Source organism: Lupinus angustifolius, chromosome LG15 (genome assembly GCF_001865875.1).
Source record: "Lupinus angustifolius cultivar Tanjil chromosome LG15, LupAngTanjil_v1.0, whole genome shotgun sequence".
Classification (NCBI taxonomy): domain Eukaryota; kingdom Viridiplantae; phylum Streptophyta; class Magnoliopsida; order Fabales; family Fabaceae; genus Lupinus; species Lupinus angustifolius.
In genome coordinates, this window is record NC_032023.1 from 15,454,767 (window position 1) to 15,477,321 (window position 22,555).

General features: G+C 34.0%; 2 protein-coding genes across 3 annotated transcripts; both read left to right on the forward strand.

The window, feature by feature from the left end:
- On the forward strand, positions 7,325-13,302 carry LOC109328774 (protein DEFECTIVE IN MERISTEM SILENCING 3-like). Its single transcript, XM_019562392.1, has 8 exons — positions 7,325-7,496; positions 8,758-8,889; positions 9,033-9,147; positions 9,624-9,867; positions 10,080-10,271; positions 10,378-10,698; positions 11,390-11,612; positions 12,716-13,302. Exons 1-8 carry the CDS (start codon positions 7,443-7,445, stop codon positions 12,731-12,733), a joined length of 1,299 nt encoding a protein of 432 aa, XP_019417937.1. The 5' UTR covers positions 7,325-7,442; the 3' UTR covers positions 12,734-13,302.
- LOC109328466 (CLP protease regulatory subunit CLPX1, mitochondrial) lies at positions 14,035-21,756 on the forward strand. 2 transcript variants are annotated; one of them, XM_019561940.1, is made up of 15 exons: positions 14,035-14,731; positions 15,047-15,111; positions 15,214-15,317; positions 16,023-16,102; positions 16,541-16,591; positions 17,165-17,239; positions 17,324-17,401; positions 17,588-17,644; positions 17,904-17,974; positions 18,066-18,165; positions 18,267-18,371; positions 18,720-18,782; positions 19,618-19,740; positions 21,174-21,326; positions 21,408-21,756. In XM_019561940.1, the coding sequence occupies exons 1-15, from the start codon at positions 14,198-14,200 to the stop codon at positions 21,465-21,467; spliced, it is 1,719 nt and encodes a 572-aa protein (XP_019417485.1). In that variant the 5' UTR covers positions 14,035-14,197; the 3' UTR covers positions 21,468-21,756. The 2 variants fall into 2 exon arrangements, with proteins under 2 accessions (XP_019417485.1, XP_019417486.1); XM_019561941.1 differs by having other exon boundaries at positions 14,615-14,731; positions 15,222-15,317.

Genomic DNA, 22,555 nt, shown 5'->3' on the forward strand with positions numbered 1-22,555 from the left:
AGTCATTGAAATGGGTAAGTGTTGAAATGAATGTCAATTATGTGAAACTGTTTGTATGTTGGATTTTTGTGAATATTTATCTACTTGTTGTAGGCTATGAATTGATGCGGCCATGATTTGAGAGAATGCTTGTTGTATTGCGTCAAAAAAACTCCAGGGCGGCAGCGTGGTTAGATAAAATCCCAAAAGAAAAATGGACGCAATCATATGATGAGGGGACACGGTACGACCATATGACGACAAATTTGGCAGAATGTGTAAATGCGGTTCTGAAAGGAGCAACGACCTTGCCTATTACTGCACTTGTTAGAGCAACATATCATAGACTAAACTCCTGGTTTGTACACCATAGAAATGAAGCAACTAACATGATAAAGGCGGGTCATGTTTACTGTGAAGAATTGAGTAAGGTGATTAATGAAAATAACCGAAAAGCTACCTGTCAAATTGTACGAAATTTTTCGCGGGATTCAGGAGTGTCGGAAGTAGAAGTTGCTAGTACCGGTGGTAGTCGATACTCAAGAGTATACACAGTTAGATTAATGGACAATTGGTGTGATTGTGGGGAATTTCAATCACTTAGATTGCCATGTTCACATGTTATTGCTACTTGTGCATCATTGAACTTAGACTATGGCCAATTTATATCACCAATTTATAGGTTAGAGAACTTACAGAAGGTTTATGGACATGAGTTTCAACCCATTGCAAATGAAGAATATTGGCCTCCTTACTTAGGTCCAACGTTCATTCCTAATCCCCTTATGCGTAGGAACCGTACTGGAAGACCAAAAACTACACGTATACACAATGAAATGGATGATTCTCAGTCCCAACAAACTAAAAAATGTGGGTGGTGTAGGAGTGAAGGACACAATAGGAAGAAATGCCCTTTCAGAAGTACCGAAGTCGGACAAAGTTCAAGGCAAAACTAAGTGATATAATATTCCACTTTTGTGTAATTTTGTAATTTTGTGCAATGTTGTGTAATTTTTTATAATTTTGTAATTTTATAATTTATGTAATACAATTGTGTACATACATATTCGGAATTTTAATTACATCAATCTATTAACACAATTGTGTAATTACATCAATTTTAATACAATTGTGTACATACATAATTTGTGTAATAAAATTTATTAAGACATCAATTTAACACATCAATTTAAAATACACTTTCTAAATATAATCCATTAACATTAATTTAAAATTAAAATATGAAAATTCAAAATTCAAACAAATTTCAAAAATTCAAAATTCAAACAAATTCAAATTTCAAAAATCATAAATATTCGAAAGTACCAAATTCAAATTAAAAAAAAAACAAAAAATAAATACATCAATAAATATGAATTAAAAAAAACGGAAAATCAAAATATTGAATGAAAGTCGTGGATGGTATCCACGACTTTGGTGCAGAAAACTAGGGTTTAATGAAACTCGTGAATGGTATCCACGAGTTTTGTGTATGTAATTGAAAGAGAGTCGTGGCTTTCAGCCACGACTTCAATGGAAGTCGTGGACTGCACCCACGAGTTTGGCCCAGGCTAGGTTTAGCCAGGGAATCTCATGCGTGGCTAGGGCACAAGTACCATTGCCAGGTACGAACTCGTGGAGCCCATCCACGAGTTTGGTGAAGTCGTGGACCCCATCCACGACTTCCAACCCTATATATTAAACCATCCAACACCTTCATTGTCACACCAAACTATCCGAAATCTTACTTCCTAAAATCCTACTTTCTCTCATTTCTTGAAAATTCTTATAAAAAAATGGAACATATTGGTCCAGGTCCAATTAACCCTTCCCTTCTCACCCTACAAAAAAATCATGTATCCACCAACATTTGGAATGGTGGAGAAGTGACTTTTTGAGCAAGGTACAATTTTTGGCAAAATTTACCTTCTGCACCAGTGTTAGAAGTTATCCGTAACACGACATTTGGGCATATTCTTGATATCGGTACAATCGAAATCAACAACCACCTAATTACGGCATTAGTTGATAGATGGAGGCTGGAGACTCACACCTTCCATATACCTGTTGGCGAGTGCACAGTAACTCTTGAAGATGTCGCATACTAACTTGGTTTGCCAATAAATGGAGTTCTTGTTACTGGCATTACAAGTGGTAATTGGGAAATGATTTGTCACAACTTGTTGGATGCAATCCCAACTGACAAACAAATTATGGGTCAAAGAATCCAAATGAGTTGGCTCGACTCAACATTTGCGGTTATACCACCACATGCTGATGATGTTGTTATTGAGCAACATGCAAGAGCGTTTATATTACGCATGATTGGAGGCTTCTTCATGCCAGATACATCAGGATCACGAGTCCACCTGATGTATCTCCCATTATTGGAGGACTTGTATAGACATTCCAATATAGTTGGGGTTCAGCTGTATTAGCGTGCCTATATCGTGGAATATGTTGTGCGACACTCATAAGTCACCAAATTGAAATCGGTGGATGCTTGCATTTACTACAGTCATGGGCATATTACTGCATCCCAATGCTAGCTCCAAGAGTACACAACAATGGCTCACAAATTTTCCCTTTAGTGCAAAGGTATATTTTTCCCCATTATTTTATTACTAAAATTCTTCAAATTACAATAGTTTTTGTTTGAAATTATTCATATAATAATAACTACCAATAACATTACATTTTAGGTGGGCGCAATATCTAATCACCACCAACATCCCTGATCATGCAACGAACATAATACGGTCAATGTTGGATCGCTTGCGCATTGATCTGGTCATTTCTGTAAATTCTAAATTTTAATATATTTACTATTATTTCTAACTATTCTTGTATTCATTAATTACTAACTTTGTTTATATATTAGTTTGTGTGGACCCCATATAGGAACATTACCTATGTGGGCCCCATACCTGATGTAGTCAGAGCACGTGTACCACTCATATGCTTTGCACTTGTTGAGTGGCATGCTGCTGATCGGGTGATGAGACAGTTTGGTCTACAACAACCCATCCTAGAAGATCCAATTAAGCTGGAGAAACAACACAAGATGGATCTACGTGAGAAGAATGACTACAACTGGCCTCAAAAGCATGATCAGTGGATTCAGGTTTGGAATAACTGGGAAAACTATGTGGTCAATGATTTTCCCGATAACCAACCTTTGTACCATTACACGCAGTATATGCAATGGTACTTACAAAGGACACGGAAATACATATCTCCAGATGGAGCATATTCAGCCGAATCGGTAACAACAAAAACATTTCTAACTATATTTTATTTTATTTTGTGTTGACATATTCTAATAAATTAAATTTTTCCATTTATTCAGTACAATTTTATCAAAATGATTCGGGATAGGTGTGCTCCTACAAATGTGTTTCCAAATCCGTTGCAGTCATTGAATGACGTCTATCAAAACTGCAGTGAGATGATGGAAGCATTTGCTCAACTAATTCCAACCGCCTTCTCCTCAACTACTTCTCAAGCTCCTCCTCCACAACAGTTCCAAATGCCTTTTGCACCTGAATATCAACAATATGAGAGTCAAACTCAGACGGATACTTTTCTGTAGGCATACACTCATACTCCTGCTCCTCAGCAACAACAACAACATCCCTTTGGGTTTGAAGCTTACGGAGCAATGGGTGACTACTCATTTTCTCAATTAGTATCATCTTCGCAATTTCACGGAATGCCATCAATGTTTGGCACTACTTCAAATACTCCATTCTCGGCATTCAACTCTCAACAATATTATCAACCGACAATGCCTTCACAAACAAACGATGACGATGAAGATGATGACGATAGTGAAGACGAAGACGAGGAGCAGCCACAACTGGTTAGAGGTGGAAGACAAAATCAATCGCAACAACAACAACAACTAAGAGTCCAACCACCTCGAAGGAGAAAGGCACCTGGATGTGGAACATCATCTCATAGACGCCATTAGGGTTTTTTTCCCACTAATTAAATGTTTTTGAAATTGAAACTACAATTTATGAAAATTTCTTCCTTTTCCAATTCCATTTTTGTTATTACATTAATTTTAAATTACAAATTATTCCAATTCCAAATTTGTTATTAAATTAATTTAAATTAATCATTTAACATATTCAATTACCATACTAAAATACTAAAATAATCATTTAACTAAAATTACCATATTCAAATACATTATTTTTATAAATTAATAAAAAAATAACAACTAAAACGTTTCGTAAATGAGTGCAATTCGAAATAACTCATGCAATCTCGTGTACCGGGTACACGACACTAGAAGTCGTGTACCGGGTACACGACACTATAAGTCGTGTACCCTATCCACAATTTCAGTGAGGAGAGAGAATAATAAATGGAAATCGTGGATGGTATCCACGACTTTCTAGTGAAATCGTGGCTCTGGTCCACAACTTTGCCAAACTCGTGGATGGCATCCACGAGTTTCATAAAAATACCCCAAACCCGTAATTAATTCAAAAGCTACATTAAAGCTGAGATAGTGTAGTCCCCGTAATTTTTCCGCCATTATAGTATGCTATGTTTGACCTAAGACAGGCAGTTATAGTATGTTTTTTCATTAAAAATTAAGTTACCCAAAAACAATTACAATTGCTGAGTAAACCATTTTTTATGCACGTGAGCTTTAGAAATGCAGGGATCATTATAATATAAATTTACTTAAGAATTTATATCAAAAATATAATTTGATTTCATATATTTTATGTAGGACACATAAAGAGTATTTTGAACTATCAACATATAATTTATTGTTAATTTGCATTATTTAAGAACAAATGATAATCCAAACATGAATAATTAATATAGTAATATACTAAAAATAACTTTTACACAATACATAAATAATAAACTCAATATGATATTAATTATATTAATTATAAATTTTGTTTTTCAAAGTCCATTGCAATATCAATTATTATTGTAACAAATATTCCCTTATAGAAATTGTATAATATAATAAAGTGTGCAAAAACAAAGAAATAATAATTATAATAAAGTAGAGAGAAACAATATCAATTTTGTTAAAAGTAAAAAATAATATTTTCTATTATGAGCATAGTCAAACCTTGGGTAATATATAGAAATCAAGAAAATATAATTTTGTATTGGAAAAATAATTCTATAATCTTCAACGAAAAAATGCACAAAATTTCAATAATATTACAAAACAAAAATTTAAGCTATAATTTATGCATTTAATATATTAAAAAGTTGATTGTGTTACTTTTTAAATAATATTTTTATTCTTGGCAAAATTGAAGATTGGATTAAAGTGTGTCCCAAAAAATTAATTAGAGAATATTAACATTTTTAACTCCTCAACCAAAAACACGTGCTTATAAAAAGTACAAGAGACTTATTTGGGTATTTAACAATTTTTGTGTACACCAAATTAGTTCATAATAAATTTAAATTATTATCTTTGTCTTTATTTTTCAAATTATGACTAATATTAGTTACTGTATCAACCTATGTGTTAATTGTAATATAATATATTGTATTAACTGAGAGGTTCATGCACTAAATCATTTTAACAATAAATATATAATATACCAAAATAAATTCATTACAAAATTAACTAAAAATGGAGTGAGTGTAGACCTCATTTCTTTTACTCATATCATTTTTGGATGATTGTGTGATGTCACTTCTATTTATTAAATATAATTCACAATAAAAATAAGATAATTTATTTGAAATAAATTAATAATGGGCCAACAATAACAACAAAAAGCTTTTCCATAGATAATAAGTGTAAAATTAATGAAATATTTTTTTCCTCAACTGATTCAAAAATATAATGAGGACTAATATGATGATAATAATTAAAGTCATATTTGTCATATTTTTAAATTGAGATATAATTGGAAACATAAGGTTGTACCCCATTCTTTCAAAATGAGTGAGCAAGCGATGACAATTGGCTAACCATATATTTAATCCTTATAATAAGGAGGACTTTAAGGATTGAAAAGTAGATGCTATTAATGATTTATCTTTTCTTAAGTTGAGATGTGATAGCATACATTTGACTATACTCTAAGCTCTTGAGATAAAGACGATATACTAAGATTATATGTTATTGATTTTCTCAAAATCTTAAAATAAAGAGTAAATTATACTGATATATCATGAGTTTTAATGAAATTATACAAACCATTCCTCAATTTTCTACACCTACATAAACCCCCTAATTTTTATATTTTCATTACGCGGACCACCACTGTATGAGAAATAAGTGCAATTTTTTAAACAAAAAATATGATAAATGTAATTAAGTTAAACAAAAATGATATAGTGTAGAAACAAGTCTAAATAATATATGAGTCGGTACTTCTTTATTATTTTTGGTTCTTTACGATATAGTATAAGAACAATTTAAACAATATCTATTTAGAATTTTTTATGCATTTTGTAATAAAAAATAATAAAGATACATTGATTTATATATTATACATTTATCACATAATATATGATGTTTTGTTTAACTTAATTGCATTTATCACATTTTTATTTAAAAAATTACACGTATTCTCATGCAGGGGTGGTCAGTATAACAAAAGTATAAAAACTAGAGGAAGTTTGTGTATGTGTAAAAAAGTAAGGGATAATTTGTGTTATTTCAATAAAACTCAGGAGGTATCAGTGTAATTAACTCTACGATAAAACAAATTCAACCAAGAAACAATTTTTTATTTTAGAACTAAATAGTGTTGATTTCATATACCTATGAACAATATATAATATTGTGAGAGGCCAAAGTAAAAATTAAGTTATTGCTTTATAGATAAATAAATAACGAAGCAACTTTGAAATTTAAATTAGTTAATGTAATTAGTAAAGATGTCACTATATAAGTAAATACATGTTAATACTTTCTTTGATCTGTAATTGATTCATGAAAGTAAATATAAAGAGAGTTTTCTTTTTCTTGAGTGTAAAAATATGGTGGTGACTCTAAATTATTAGTAGGATAAACTAATCTTCTTTATTTTCTCTCTTAAGTTGTGTAACCAATATTAAACCAGAAATCAAGATAAAATAAATGTGAGTTTATCTATTATATTCTTTTCCTTAATGTTAATGTGTTATTATATATTAGATCTACTACACAATTTAGAACACACAATATAAATTATTCTTTTATAAACGTACTATTTTTTGATAGTAGCTTATTTGTTAAAAAAAATAAAATATGAATTAGAAAACTTAGTAATTTTAAAATACTTAGCTTTCTAATGCATATTTTATTTTTGGAATTTGAGGTTGGTGCAAGACATGCGTGAAATCAAGCTCACAATTGACACAGTAATAATTAGTAGAAAAAAAAAGTAACAAAGCATTTTAGAGAGATTCATTTTGTGAGTGCTGACGATAACATAACAAACTCAGCGAGTCAACTCAACAACTCCCGAGTCATCATGTTTCAACCACCACCTCCACCCGGTGCCGCCACCACCACCAACCACAACCAGGTTCGTTTCTCTCTCCATTTTTATTTGTAGAACTAAATCTTATGTTCTTATCACTTTTATTAAACTGAAAAGGGTTAGAAATTCACCAATCGAACAATTTTAGGGTCTGCATTTTTCTCCACTCACATTATAGTTGCTATCAAGGTTTTGCGGTTTTTGAGACTCCAAAAATCTCAGGCAAATGCGGCCGATGCGGCCTCAATTGATGCAGTTTTGGCAACTCACAAAACCTTAACATATGTAACAATGGTGGACCCATATTTAAAAGCTTGATTGTTATATCATATAATTTGAGAGAGAGAGTGTGTGTGCTTTTGTCATTCAATTTTCTCCTTCTTTGGTCCGCCACTAATTACAACATAGCGACTATTGGTAGCTCAATTGGAGTGGTCTATTTAGGTATTTCAGTTATTGTGTGAGAAGCATGCTAGCGCCTTTCCAGTTATCGGCCGAAAATGTCAGATGTCACACTTTGTGCAGTTACATGTGCCAAAGACTCATGATTGATAAAAAATGATCTATCAAATTTATTGTGTTTTTGCTGGTAACGAAGCTTTGGCACGCGAAGTAAATGTGATTGCTTCCTGGAACACTGACCTTTTAATGATTCCACAATGGGGATGAGATATTCTTTGCGTGCCCAGACTAATTTGACTCAAGCCGGGAAAGGCACGGCAAAGTTCTCCCAGCTTTTATTTTTTCTGTTATCAAGACTTAAGTTTGACACAGGAATGGAGCTCCTTACCATTCAGACCAACAAGTGTTATTTGCTGGTCGGATTTCTGGGTGCCATTGGCCTTGGCCTTATTTGTTCTAATTTTTGAAACCCAACATTGTTTTCATGAGCCATTACTCATTATCTCATCCATCTGTCTGCTTTTCGTGGAAGTAAATAATTAAAAGAAGAAAAAACCATAATCCTTGGTAGAATGCCTTGAGCAATTTGGGCCTGCCTTAAATTTAGTTGAAATTCATTGCAAGATAGGGAAGTACACTTGCTTTCTTCTGTATTTCTATATCTAATAAAAGATACGGTGTAAATTAAGTGAGGAAGAAAATTAATTATTGTTTTGGTATGTACACGGACTGCTTATTATAGGCTGTTAAACTCCCCCATCCCTCTAATAAATACTGGACTAATGCTCATTCATTTGGGGTGGTCCAGAAGTTTGGACAATCTACCTGCAAAAGCAGCAATGATCTTTCATGTATGTAAGCATTATGGTGTATTTATTAATGTGAATAAGTTCTACTTGTGCAGCAATCAGTTCATCCAACACCACTATCCATACAAGGATCTACAGCATTGGTGCCGGTGAATTCAAATGCAAACAATGACAGTGTGCAAGATGAAGGGTTTGTACAAGCACAGGCCATCGTCCAACATTCCCAGGTTACATATATTTTATCATGTTGTTTTACCATGTTCTGTTATTGGTCTTATCAACAAAAAGGATGACTTTTTTTGCTATACCAATTGATTTCAATGGAGATACCCTGGTTTACTCAAACTCCATACCTATGTATCACTTCCAGAAACTGCAAGATGATCTACATATGTTAGGGATGAAAATTAAGCAGCATGAGGACAACCTAAATCGATTGAACACCCAAAGAAGCAAATTGGACGATCTCATCCTTCATTTGCAAGGTACATCTGTTTGCTATGCATTGATATTCTGTCTTTGTTCGGCAAGTGGATAAAAAAGCAAGTTATTAAAATGTCCATTACCCTATACTGTAAGGTGCATAACAGAATCAATGTTGTAAGCTTTCATGTCATTGTATGCAATTGTAAGTCACGGAGTAAAATGTTAGTGATGTAGTTGTTGGTCACTAGATGACTCTGAAGGTGGTCTTGCAAGTTGTATTTCTTTATTTAAACATCAGTATTTTAGTTATAACTTTCATGGTGCACTGTTGACATTACAGCTTACGATATGTATCTACTGAAAGTAGAAGTGCATATATCAAATGTAGTAATTTGAAATGGATAAGGATGCAATAAACTTCGAATTGTTAAATATTTTTATTATCTGTGCAAATACTCTTTTATTTTCTTTTCTATATTATTTCCTTATTAATGAATAGTAAGTATCATTTATGTATTTCTTTTCCTTTTTATAGCTACTATTGGGAAGTTTGAGTCTTCAAGTACACCCAAACCCAAGATTAGTAATGGAGACAATACCCACCCTATGGGTGACGAGGATGTAAATAAACAGATAATGAAGCATGAAAAGTCTGCTGCTGGTATCTTTTGCCAGCTTAAGACCCGTCATGGAACTCAGGCTTCTAATCTTCAATTGACAAAGGATGTTGTGGGTATTGTAGCTACGCTGGGAAAAGTTGAGGATGACAATCTTAGCAGGTTCGCTTAGCACACACACGCACACACACTTTTTGGCTAGTGAAATCATGCACTTATATTTATGAGCCATGTAAACGTCTTCATCCTCAATGGAATTATCATTAAACAAGATGAAAAACAATTTATTTTTATTTATTGCTAATTTTATGCAAATATCTATGAGTACATAAGTATGCATGCAGATAGTTTCACTGTACTTATTTGGAATGCAGGCTTTTGTCAGAGTATCTTGGATTGGAGTATATGCTGGCAATTGTTTGTAGAACTTATGAAGGTGTTGAAGCTCTTGAAGTGTATGATAATGAAGGTTCCATAAATAAGGGCTCTGGTCTTCACGGGCTAGGTGCTTCTATCGGAAGGGCTTTGGATGGTCGATTTCAAGTGATATGCCTTGAATCTTTGAGGTATGACTGCAAGAGTCTCATGTTTTTGTCTTTCATTTGTGAGCTGTGGTTGTGGATAAGTTAGTGTGTTTTTTGTTTAACCTTTTTCCATTTTTGTATTGTTTAGGCTCTATCCTGGTAAATATGTGGTTGATGACCCTCAGCGTAAGTTGGACATTTTAAACCCGAGATTACCGAATGGGGAGTCTCCAGCTGGATTTCTTGGCTTTGCTGTGAATATGATCAATGTTGACAGCTCAAACCTATTTTGTGTTACTCCTGGTGGTTATGGCCTCAGAGAAACTCTGTTTTATAATCTCTTTTCTCGTCTGCAAGTATATACAACAAGGGCAGAAATGATACAAGCACTACCTTGCATAAGTGATGGAGCTCTTTCTTTAGATGGAGGAATGGTTAGGAGTTGCGGTGTATTTTCCTTGGGGAAGAGGTATGGGGTTGAATACAGGTTTATTGCTATATACATTATGCATGATTTCTTTTTTAGGATCTTCTAAAAATTATATGACACATTGAACCTTATATTATGCAATCCTTGGAATTCGAATAACTTTGGTGTTCTCCATTTTAGGAAAAAACATATTATATTAGTGGGAGAATAGTCTTTCTTGAAATTGTGTCCCAACTCCCATGAGAGATCTTCGATAACTTAGATGTGGTTCAGCTGGATTAACTTTAGTTTACAAGAATAATGCTATGCATAATTTGGTTCAAGGATGTCAATCATTCATTAGATTTTGTATAGAACTCATGTGAGTTATTTAAGTGTAGACATGTTGTCACACAAAATGGAACCTCAATTGATAATCATTGAACCTTGTAAGTTTAAGATCTGTAGTTTCCTGCTTTGATACATTTTCTGTGTTTACTGAAAAACTCTTTTATTATTCTCAAGTAAGCTTAAGGTTCTCTTTTTTTTTTAAAATAATCTTCATTCTAGAAACATCAGAGAGCTTTTTGTTTTAATTTTTTCTAGAAGAAATGCAATCATAAGATATATAATTTAAAAAATCTTATTGATCTCTGCTCTCTAGAATTTGGTTACATGTTAATTGTCATTACTATTCTCTTTTCCTTTTTGAAATTTCCTTTGCTTTTTTTTTTCTGTGTGCTGGATGCAGGGAAGATGTGAATGTGAGATTTCCTAGACCAGAGACATCCAAGGGGCCTGATAACCAAAACGAAACTGTGAGGCAAATGGAGGATATGAAATTGCAGAGGGAAAAGATTCTCGAGGAATTAAAATGTGAACGAACTTTGCTGGACGTGGCAAAGTTCAATTTCAAAAAAATGAAGAACGATTTTGTTAAGCATTTGGCACATAGTAATTCATATGCAACTCTGGTAACTTTTCTGTCTTAGAACTTCGAATTTTAATATTTGGTGATTTATAAAATAGTGAATTTGGTTTGAATGTATATTGTATTTAATGCATTTGTTTATTGTTTTAACCATATCCTAGTTGTTTTGATTGTGTTAGAACAGTTTCAATTACTTTATTACTTTAGATTTTTTACTATTATTAAGGGTTGCTGTTCTTAAGTGTCCTGACTTCTGAAAGGTACCTGAGGATGGGTGCATCCTACGGGCTAGGACCCTAAGCTGGTGTATCTCCAAAGCCTCTGTTCCCCATATGTGGTTTCAGAGGTTTAAAGTGGAGTTAGAACTTAATCAATGTTGAGTGCATCCCCTTCTCTTATAGCCTTTATGTGTTCCTAACAGTGATATGGTTGTTCCAGTGATAATAAGGTAAGGACATTTGGCTAGTATCAACTATCAACTATCAAATATGTGATAAGTAAAAGGTAGGAGATAAGATCCTATCCAGTGTAGTTATACTAATGACAGACATACAAAATGTCTAAAAAGTAACCATTCTAGAAAGTTTTTTTTTCCAATTTTTAAACCCTAATAGATTCCTGTGGGTAGCCGTTATATCCGCGGGTACCTGCTAAAACCCTCAGAAAACCAGCAAACGGGTACCCGTACCGGTACGGGCGGGTATGAGAATTTTTTTCACTTGTAGAGCAGATAATTACTACCCATGCCCATTGTCATCCCTACTAATGATGAGTATTTTAGAAGGATAAGCTTTTTAGTGTTTAGAATCAGTCTTGTTTAGCTTAAGTGGGCCTGATGACCCGCTATAGGCTACAACCATCATGATCCTGCTCGGTCTGGGAGGAACAGGCCCTAAAGAGATTCTTCCTCTTTAAAGCAGTTTAGTATTGTGAACAAGTTTAAAGTGAAATATTTGACTATTAACCAACCCACAAAGAAGTTTCTTACTGATGCATGCTTATATTGCACTGTGTACTTGCAAGCTTATGCTAACATCTGGTTCACATATCTGTTTCAACCTGTCCAGTAGGATAGCTTTTGTATCTTGAATTGTGACCTAGCTCTGACCATATTATTAAGTTTCTTTGATCTAATGGCACTGTCAGGCTCAGACCACTCGATGATGGGATTAAGCCGGGAAGCAAGCTAAGAAGAGAGCCCGTGGCATTAGCAACTTGTTTCCATACTGGACCTTGTAGCTCATATCATTTTTGTAATCTGGCTCTGTTTGAAGGAAAAGTTCTCATTTTTGATTTCTTAAATTGGAAGATAAGTTGGAGGGGACTCTCTTCTGTTCACTCATGTGAGAGCTGCAATGCATGGTTACCTTTTCAAGACAAGCACTGCACCATTTTCTTGGTTCCTTTGTGTATGAATTACCTCATAAAACTCACATTTACCGGGTGTGAATGTTGTATATCTGTTTGGCATGTCTTTGTAGTTCTACATATTTTTTTGGATTTAACCTTAGTTTAGTTAGTTAGAATTACGATGTATCCTCATACAAATCCTTCTAATAGTAGGTTGGAGAATTCGTAGGAGAATATGACATGTCTAAATTTCAATTTTTTTTGCAGGTTGACATGTCTCGTTTTAATTGTCTGAATCTAAAAAAAAAGAAAAATCTTGAAGAGAATGTTGTGGGAAAGAATGAATAACATTGAATGTGATAAAAAAAGGATGCTTTTGACTTGGTTGGATGTATTTTCCAGTGTCTATCCTATGTTTGGTTCAGATGATACACAAACATTAGCAATCCGATCAAGAATAAAAATGGTTACATATAATCCATCTGCTGCATGAAGGTGGCAACAAACTAATCCCCTACCAACATATAAACAAAACCTGAACCGCTCAAATTGATTCTTTATGAGAATAAAAAATATAGAAGATAAAATAGTAAGAGGATATATATATATATATATAATATATTTACCTTAAATATTAATTTCTTCTAATTATTTACAAAAGCAGATAAAATAACAGAAGAATTAATTTACTGTATATTGATAGTTTAAGAACAATTTAAAAGACTAGTGATTTGATTCACTTTGGTGCTTTTCAGGAAAAAAAACATTTTCTTTTCGATTTTTGCTATTAGGTTTGTGCATTTATTATGAAAATCACTTAATAGTTGTGATGGACAAATTTTGGAAATACTTTCAATTTTTTGAGGTGGTCTGGCTAGGTAGACGGTCGTGGCGTTGTTTCACCACGAGTGGGAAAAAATATTCGACGTAATTATTACTTTTAAAGATTTAGAGTGCCTCTATTTTGCTCAACTATCCAATTTTTAAAAGAACAATATTAAATAAATGTAATTTTGTAATTATTGTCTATGATCGAAAAGGATTACATTATCTTCCATATTAATTTGACCCTCACTCAGCTAAACTGCTATCTCCAAAAAGGTAAAAACTTTATCTCTCCAATCAGATACTTACATACACAACATACACATTCTCTCTTCTCTATTTACAACAACACCACCCTTCCCCATTTTCTTCTTCATCTTCATCATAATCCCAATTTAACATAAAAATCAAAACTTTTGAGCTTTTTCTTCAACCCCAATAATCCATTCTCCCATGGCTGCTGCTACTGCTGCGTTTCGATTGAAGCACAAAGAAACAACAACCCTCACACTTTCTCACTTCAGATACTTCCTTTTCAACAATTACATCCATGCTGGTCGAATCTTCAATTCTCACTCGAGTCTCACACCTTCTAAATTGGACCAAACCTTCACCAATAACAACACCCTTTATCACTTTACTTCCTTCAAACCCTTCTCTCTCCGTGGTGATTTTGTTAACAGAGCCAAAACCCATTTCCGACAACAACAACCTCGTATGCCCAGCAACAAATATAACAACGTTGTTGCTTCTGCTTCCACGTATGGAGGCGGGGACCCGCCTGAGGTTTGGTCTGGCGGTGGGATTGTTGTTAGGATGGAAAAATCTAATTTTGATGGCTCTGGTGGCGGCGGTGGCGGTAGTGATTCAGGGAATTTGAAAGATGGAGGATGGGGTGGGTCCAATTTGGGGAGTAATTTTCCAACTCCTAAGGAGATATGTAAAGGGCTTGACAAATTTGTAATTGGACAGGACAGGGCTAAGAAGGTATCTCTATCTTTCTTTTGCAATTTGTTACTTTGAGTTAACTCTCAATTCAGTAGTTGAAAGATATTTCTGCCACCAAATAGGTTGTTGAAGTTTTTTTGACATCAATTAAGTTGCTATTAAGTTGATTCGAGAAGCTTTTTATCGCCAATTAAGTTCTTAGAAAAGCACCAATTTGACGATGTTTAAGCATTTCAGGACTCAGGACATAATTGGTGGATAAAACTTTTATTGATAGTGAGGGTTTACTCTTATTAGCACTCATTTTTTTAGGGGAAAGAATGTTGAGTTTTGTTAACTTATTTGCATTTGCAGGTGCTTTCTGTGGCAGTTTATAACCACTACAAGAGGATTTTTCATGAATCTTCTTCACCAAAGTGGTTAGTATATTATGTCACCTTGTTATCCTTTCTTCGCATGTGTAAAGTAATTATCTTTGGTAGTTCTGTGTAGATACTGTTTTTCACATGTTCTCACTTTAGGCCTGCAGGAGACTCAAGTAATGGTATAGCTAGTGCTATTGATGATGATGATAGAGTTGAGCTTGAGAAAAGCAATATCCTTCTAATGGGGCCAACAGGGTCAGGTAAACCAGTTTTTCTTTTTTTCTCTGTTCTTGGATTCACAATTGAGTTCGACGTCTCTCAATAATCTAGTTTCATTTAGTTGAACTATTAAAGAACAACCTTTTCCTGCAAGGTGTGGTCAGCTACATGGATCAAATGATGCCTTTGTGTCCTTTTTAATGGTTTTAGTAGTTTTTTTTGGTCTCACTCTATAAGGCGTTTAGTATTGGACTATTGGTCTCACTTACCTATTACTTGCACTAATACAACATTAATAAAAGCCTTTAGACTATCCTCCATTATATCAATTTTTCTTACCCGGACTTCAATTAGTCTTCTCACATGTCCAGACCACCTTAGGCGAGATTCTACTATTTTTACTCAATGGGTGTCTATACTCTGTCTCTGTCATGCTTTGTGAAACTCATTCCACTGTGGGTCCCAAGCCTACATAAAAGTAGAGGGTTTTGTTTATCAGTCAACATACAACGTGAAACTTTGTGAAAACATTATGACCTAGATAGATGATATTTAGATGCACAAGTGGATTAAGATTTTGCATTGAGCCCTATGGTGATGGGAAACATGTTTAATTAATTTAACAGGGAAGGAAACTATGTTTAGGACCTTTGCTTTTTCCATCTTCATTTCTTTGTAAATCAATAATGCTTTGTTACTAGTCTAACTTGTTTTTCTTTGATGTGGTGCTTTCGTTTCAAGGACAGGGAAGACATTACTTGCTAAAACCCTGGCACGATTTGTAAATGTTCCCTTTGTTATCGCAGATGCAACTACACTCACTCAGGCAAGTTAGTGGCTTTATTCTTGTTCACTGATATATCATCTCCCGAAAAAGAGGGAAGGGCAGGGAGAGGAAATAATTTTTTATTTATGTTGAAAGATGTTTAATAGCATTTCCTCCCCTTTCAAGTATTGAGTAAAGGCTTTGAAAGGTTGTAACTTATCAGCAAAAAATGAAATGCACATGTTTATGCCATCCTTAAAACCTCATGTACTAAAAAATGTAGACGGCATATCAGAAATGTTTCCTCTTGTCAAATTCAAAAAACCCTATAGGTACTTTGGGAATCATTTCCTTTCCTTTTCTCCTGTGATTTGAAGGCGTGCATTTATTGCATTATTGCATTATTTTTATTTTTCGTAGATAATTTCATGTTAATTTTTGTTCTCTGGTAGCTACATGCTTATGTATCAGGTCTAACCTCAAACCACCTTTTTGCAGGCTGGTTATGTTGGAGAAGATGTGGAGTCAATATTATACAAGCTCCTTGTGGTAAATTCTCTGACAAGTGACTACCTTATTATTTTCGTACACCATAGTAATTTGCATATTCACCATACAGCTAGAACAGGACCAGTGACTCTGTGACCATTTTTTAGTGGATTTTTAGTATTTGAACAAAAATGTAAATATAAATATAAATATAATTATAATATCATTTCTTTGCTTTTAACATTTTAAATCCATATCCTGAGAAGTGGATCTTGGATCTACTTATACCTGGAAGAACCAGGTTTAAGGGTTTAATGTGTGATTCAACCTTGGAATGAGAAGGATTTGAACTCATATTTTTTTGATCTGAACATAGCATAGAGTGCTGACTTGTATTTACAGATTCTCATTCTATTGCAACATTTTCTTTATCATTGGAAATTATTTTCTTCTGCCAACTCCCTCAGTTTCTGAAATATACTTTTCTCAATGGTCTCTTAATTGTTTAAAACGGTTGATGTTTCTTTCAATAAGTCAAGGGACTAGCTGCAGTTTAATGGAAGACACATAAATTAACAAACATAGAATCACAAATTGTAGCCAGAATCAACAACTCATAAATTTATTTTTCAGGTTGCAGATTATAATGTGGCAGCTGCACAGCAAGGCATTGTTTACATTGATGAAGTTGACAAAATTACCAAAAAGGTTCTAACTCGTTACGTGTTTTACCTCCTCTTCATGTTCCATAAGTATATTCCATCACTTTTACATGTACTATTTGCATTTCAGGCAGAAAGCCTTAATATCAGTAGAGATGTCTCTGGCGAAGGCGTTCAGCAGGCATTATTGAAGATGCTTGAGGGAACTGTTAGTTCTTTTCATACTGTGACAAACACTGAAAGCAAGTTAATTTATAGTTTTGTGGAACTGCTATAGCGCTATGATGATGTTGGAACAGCAAAGTCAAATATAGACTTAAAACGCCTGGTTATATTTTCATTTATGTACTTCTGGATTTAATAGCATGCTGATTTGTAGTATTCTTTCTTTTAGGTTGTCAACGTCCCTGAGAAAGGAGCTCGAAAGCATCCTAGAGGTGACAATATTCAGGTATGTGTACATTAATCTTTATATACTTGCAAGGAAATAATTATAGCACCGGTACAGGAGTGCAATCAGATATGAGAAAACCAATTTTGTTGTTGTTATTTTTCCTATTTTAATTCATCATGCTTAGATGTTTACGAACGTTTGGATTCTAGGTTGTTTGGATTTGTTTTTGGTATCCTTCTATATTGCGAAGAGCTGTCTGCAGTTTCCAATTGATTTGTAACTGTTTTGGCTTTTGTGTCTCTTCACACTTTCACAGATCGACACAAAGAATATACTTTTCATTTGTGGAGGAGCCTTTATAGACTTAGAGAAAACAATCTCAGAAAGGTTGAAGAAATCCTTAAAATTGTATTCTAGTGATATCAATAATATTGAGTTTGCAGTCTTTTTGTAACTAGACTCTTTTGATTCCTTTCAGGCGTCAGGATTCTTCTATTGGATTTGGGGCGCCCGTACGTTCGAACATGAGGACAGGTGGGGTCACAGATGCTGCTGTGGTATCATCGTTATTAGGAACTGTAAGTTACATATGATGTATCTTTCAAGGACACTGGTTTTTTATAAACCAACTAGATTCAAGTTGGATACTTACAAAACTGAAGATTATTATTTTTTACAGGTTGAAAGTAGTGATCTTATTGCATATGGTTTAATACCTGAATTTGTTGGGCGGTTTCCTATTCTTGTCAGTTTGTCAGCTTTAACTGAACATCAACTTATTCAGGTAGGCTAAATTCAAGTAACCATTCAACTTAGCCACTTTAAGACCTTGTACTTGTAAAATTTTCCTCATTTGGATGTGTTCACAACTGAATGATGTAGTTGAATAATCGCATGTTGATCGATTACAAATTAGAATGAGAGATATGTGAAAGTCAGACTGTCAGAATTACTGACCTTCTCATGAGTAAAGTTTCGGGTGATCTAACACTGTTTTGAATTTATTCCCCCTTATTCAGACAGTTAAATTGTCACCTTGTGTTCTTTCTTTTTAACTTTACAAGTCATTTTTGGTGCCACCTAATGCCATCAATGCTTTTAACTTATATTTTCTATTCATATGTTCAAATAGGTCCTCACAGAGCCAAAGAATGCTCTAGGCAAGCAATACAAGAAGATGTTCCAAATGAATGAAGTAAGCTTTTACGAACCTCCTCATATTCCCCCTCCTCTTAGTCCTTTGTATATTTTTGAAAATAACATGTCTTCTCTCCGATAAGTGTGAGAAGCTACAATAATGGGCTTGACCCTATACACCTAAAACCTTCCCACTCAAGAGCAAGCTTATTTCTTGCTTGTTCATCATAGGTTTAAGCTATGAAGCACGGATTCGTCAAACACCCCCACGTGTCGGTGTCCGACACGTATCCGACACGGATACGCTCAGATTCGCGAAGGATACGTATCCAAAAATTAAAAAAATAAAATAAAATAAATAAATATTAAGATACGTATCCGATTCGTTTTCAATAAAATATAGGATATATGGATTCGTTTTCAGTAAAGTATATGATATATAGATTCGTTTCCAATAAAACAGGATAAGATAGATTTGTTTTTATTAAAATAAGATAAGATATATTTGTTATGGAGGGCAATGATTTTAGGATAGATTCATTTTCATTAAAATAAGATATAATAGATTTGTTACGGAGGGTAATGATTTTAAATTTCCATTATATTTTTTACTTTGGATATTTTGATTTGCACTTACAATTTTATCATATTTTATGTGTTTTTATTATTTTATACGCGTATCCCTGAACGTATCGTATCCTGTATTTTGGAAAAAATGCGTGTCGACGTATCAGATACGTATCGTACCCGACACGTATCAGTATCCGTGCTTCATAGGGTTTAAGGAGTGGGGGATTGATTGTTCATTTAAATTTAGAATGCTTGATTATATGCTTTCTTGGGCTGGAAATGACTGTTTTGACAAAAAAATCAACATATACTTTGTTTCTCAGGTCAAGCTGCATTTTACAGAAAACGCTCTAGGATCAATTGCCAAGAAAGCAATATCGAAGAATACCGGTGCTCGAGGCTTACGGTCAATATTAGAGAGTGTATTGGTAGATGCCATGTATGAGGTATGCTATTCTTTTCCTTTTGATGAATTATTTGTTCATATTGTATGACACTATGACATGGAGTGTAACACGCCTATGGGATCGAACAAGGAGTATAACATTAAAGACATTACAACATAATGACACTAGACAACCGTTAAGCATTAGATCTTGACACCCACTCATGTGCATGTTACCCTCAATTTTATCTTTATTTAGAGAATATACAGAAACTTTGTTGTGCTTTGTTGCGCTTTGTTGCAAAACTTTACATAGATGGCCTCAATACCAAAAAGGATGAGAGGTTGTGTTAGGCAGTCAACAACTAATGCAAACTTTGTTGAATCTCTAAGACATGAATAGATGATGTGGTTGTGTTAATGCTTGGCTGTTGCTCATAAGCAACACATTGTATGACTTAAGTGCAATGTCAAATTTCAAAGAGTTGCTACATTAATGCATAGGTCTAATGAAAAACAAGCAAGGATTCCAACATTTTAGTGAACGTGTGTATGTGAAGATGGCAAGAATGCTAGTTCATCAGGGTAAGATTGCTTTTGGAACTTGGGGTATTGGCTCGCTTGCAGGTAAAAATCTAAGGAAATAGTTGACACCATGACGGGGATTAGTTTTATATGCCTACAAGAGACTAAATAGGTTGGAGAAAAGGAAAGGAATTAAACACTTTAGCATTTAAGCTTCGGTACACTGGCAAGGTTAAATTTAGAAATGGGTTGGCATAAAAATACATAAGAATTGGAAGAATATTGCCGTGGGTGTGAGGAGACTCGTAGATAGGATCTTAACACAGAAGTTTGTAGTGAAACAAGATAGTTTTAATGTTAGCAGTGAATGTGCACTCCAAGTAGGGGTAGACACGCAATGCAAGTTAAGATTTCTGGAGAATTTAGAAGATTTAATTCAACTAATACCATTAGAAAAAATATTTTTCTAGGAAGGGATCTAAATGGCAATTTGGGAGCAAATATAAGGGGTACGACCGTTTGCATGTAGTGTCTGGTCTAGCAGAAGCTAATGTAGAGGGCAAAGCTATTCTAAATTTTTCGGTAACTTCTATTGATAAACTAAAAATAGATTGTGATTTTTTGGTGGGATGTGACTGTGGTCTATCGAGAATAGGCTCTTCATTAGGTTCACCCATGTAGCCAATATCTGAAGCAGTGCATTAGAAACCGTAACCATATTATTTTATTAATTATTATCTAACCAGTACCTGACGGTTTATTGTTTCAGAGTTCAGACTATAGCACCCTTTCCCCAACACCACAGAAAACACACACTGTTTCTATCTTTTCTCCTTTATATACTTGTGGTTATAAAAAGGGTACCATGATGAGCTACATAAGATGAAAAATGATACCCCTACACCTCTTTTTGGAGTACCATGACCATTATAGATTATATGTCTTAGTTTACTTACATTTTTTATGCAGATTCCTGATACCAGAACAGGCGATGATGTTATAGATGCTGTTCTTGTTGATGAAGAAGCTGTTGGTAGTGAAACGTCCGGGCGAGGTGCCAAAATCCTTTATGGTACAGGAGCGTTGGACCGTTACCTTTCAGAGCAAAAACATGATTCCCAGGTATGCATCATTTTCGATGACATAATTTTCTATTTTCTTATGTCAAATCAAATTCCTAATCATGCTTGTTTCTACCCATAGATCCCAAGCCGAGATCATGAATCGGAGACAGAACTTCCATCCATCGTTGCCAGCATGTAAATCTATTGCTGGTATCTATTGTAGTTATCATTGTACATAAGTTTATACATTTATTAAATAATATAAAGGGTATAGGTTCAAATTGCCTCATGGTTTTGGTGGAAATCAATGTACTATCAAGTACTTTCAATAGTCACTCCCCCTGTGGTTAGTTTGGTTAAGACAATCACAGTGAGGTAAAACTCAATTCCCCATACCTATTAAGTCTACAATACCTGGTTCATATATGTAAGTTTTGGGCATCATTGATGGAGCCAAAAATGTATATCACTTGCATATTTCAGGTCCATTCCTGGTTTTGCTCTAGATTTTAACCACCTGAATGTATTGCAGCTCATGGTTTTTTTTTTGTTATAACCAAAGGTTTTCCCTCGCCCTATGAGTAAGGAAATAATTCATTTTAGGATGCATGATTGTCCCTCCTAAGAAATCTTGCTTTCAGGAATCGAACTTTTAACTTTTGGCCTAATATGATACCTGAGGATATAGTAAGATCCTATACTACTAGACTAATATAGCTCATGATTTAATATAACATGACATTGCTCGCCAAGATTGAATTAAAGTGCTTTAGGAGGAGTATTTGCAATATCTTTGAATTAGTTTGTTTCATGATAAAAAATAGCTTATAATCAAAGAACTTTTGAAGAAAAAGTGCTTAGTCTAAGACTTTGGTTATTTTAAAATGCACACTTAGTTTCTCATATAAGATTAGTTTTGCTTTAAAAGAAGTGTGGATGTACGAAGGCAAGGATCTAAAGAGGAGAAATTGTGATCCCAAAATTTGATGATCTAGTTGTAATGATTCAATGTAGTGACTAGTGATGTATAATTGTTGGCCACGATGTATGAGATTCACATAAACCTTGTTATGTATGCATTTCATAGACACTTACGTGGGATAATTCTATATTGATGTGAGTGTTATTAAGTGCTCTTGTATATTATATTCAAGTAATATACCTTTTCCGGCAAAAAAGAATAGTGACTTTTTTAATTGCAATTTGGCCATAGTGATTAGCATGACTATTTTTCTTCAAAACAAATCTCCAACAATATTTTATTTCTTACTAACATTCTATTTTTGT

Bases quoted from the DNA above. Each gene is read 5' to 3' on its own strand.
- LOC109328774 (XM_019562392.1), top strand. From the start codon at position 7,443: ATGTTTCAACCACCACCTCCACCCGGTGCCGCCACCACCACCAACCAC. The intron at 7,497-8,757 runs GTTCGTTTCTCT...CTACTTGTGCAG, and splicing joins CCACCACCAACCACAACCAG to CAATCAGTTCATCCAACACC. The intron at 10,272-10,377 runs GTATGACTGCAA...TGTATTGTTTAG, and splicing joins ATATGCCTTGAATCTTTGAG to GCTCTATCCTGGTAAATATG.
- LOC109328466 (XM_019561940.1), top strand. From the start codon at position 14,198: ATGGCTGCTGCTACTGCTGCGTTTCGATTGAAGCACAAAGAAACAACA. The intron at 15,112-15,213 runs GTTAGTATATTA...TTCTCACTTTAG, and splicing joins GAATCTTCTTCACCAAAGTG to GCCTGCAGGAGACTCAAGTA. The intron at 17,402-17,587 runs GTTAGTTCTTTT...TCTTTCTTTTAG, and splicing joins TGAAGATGCTTGAGGGAACT to GTTGTCAACGTCCCTGAGAA.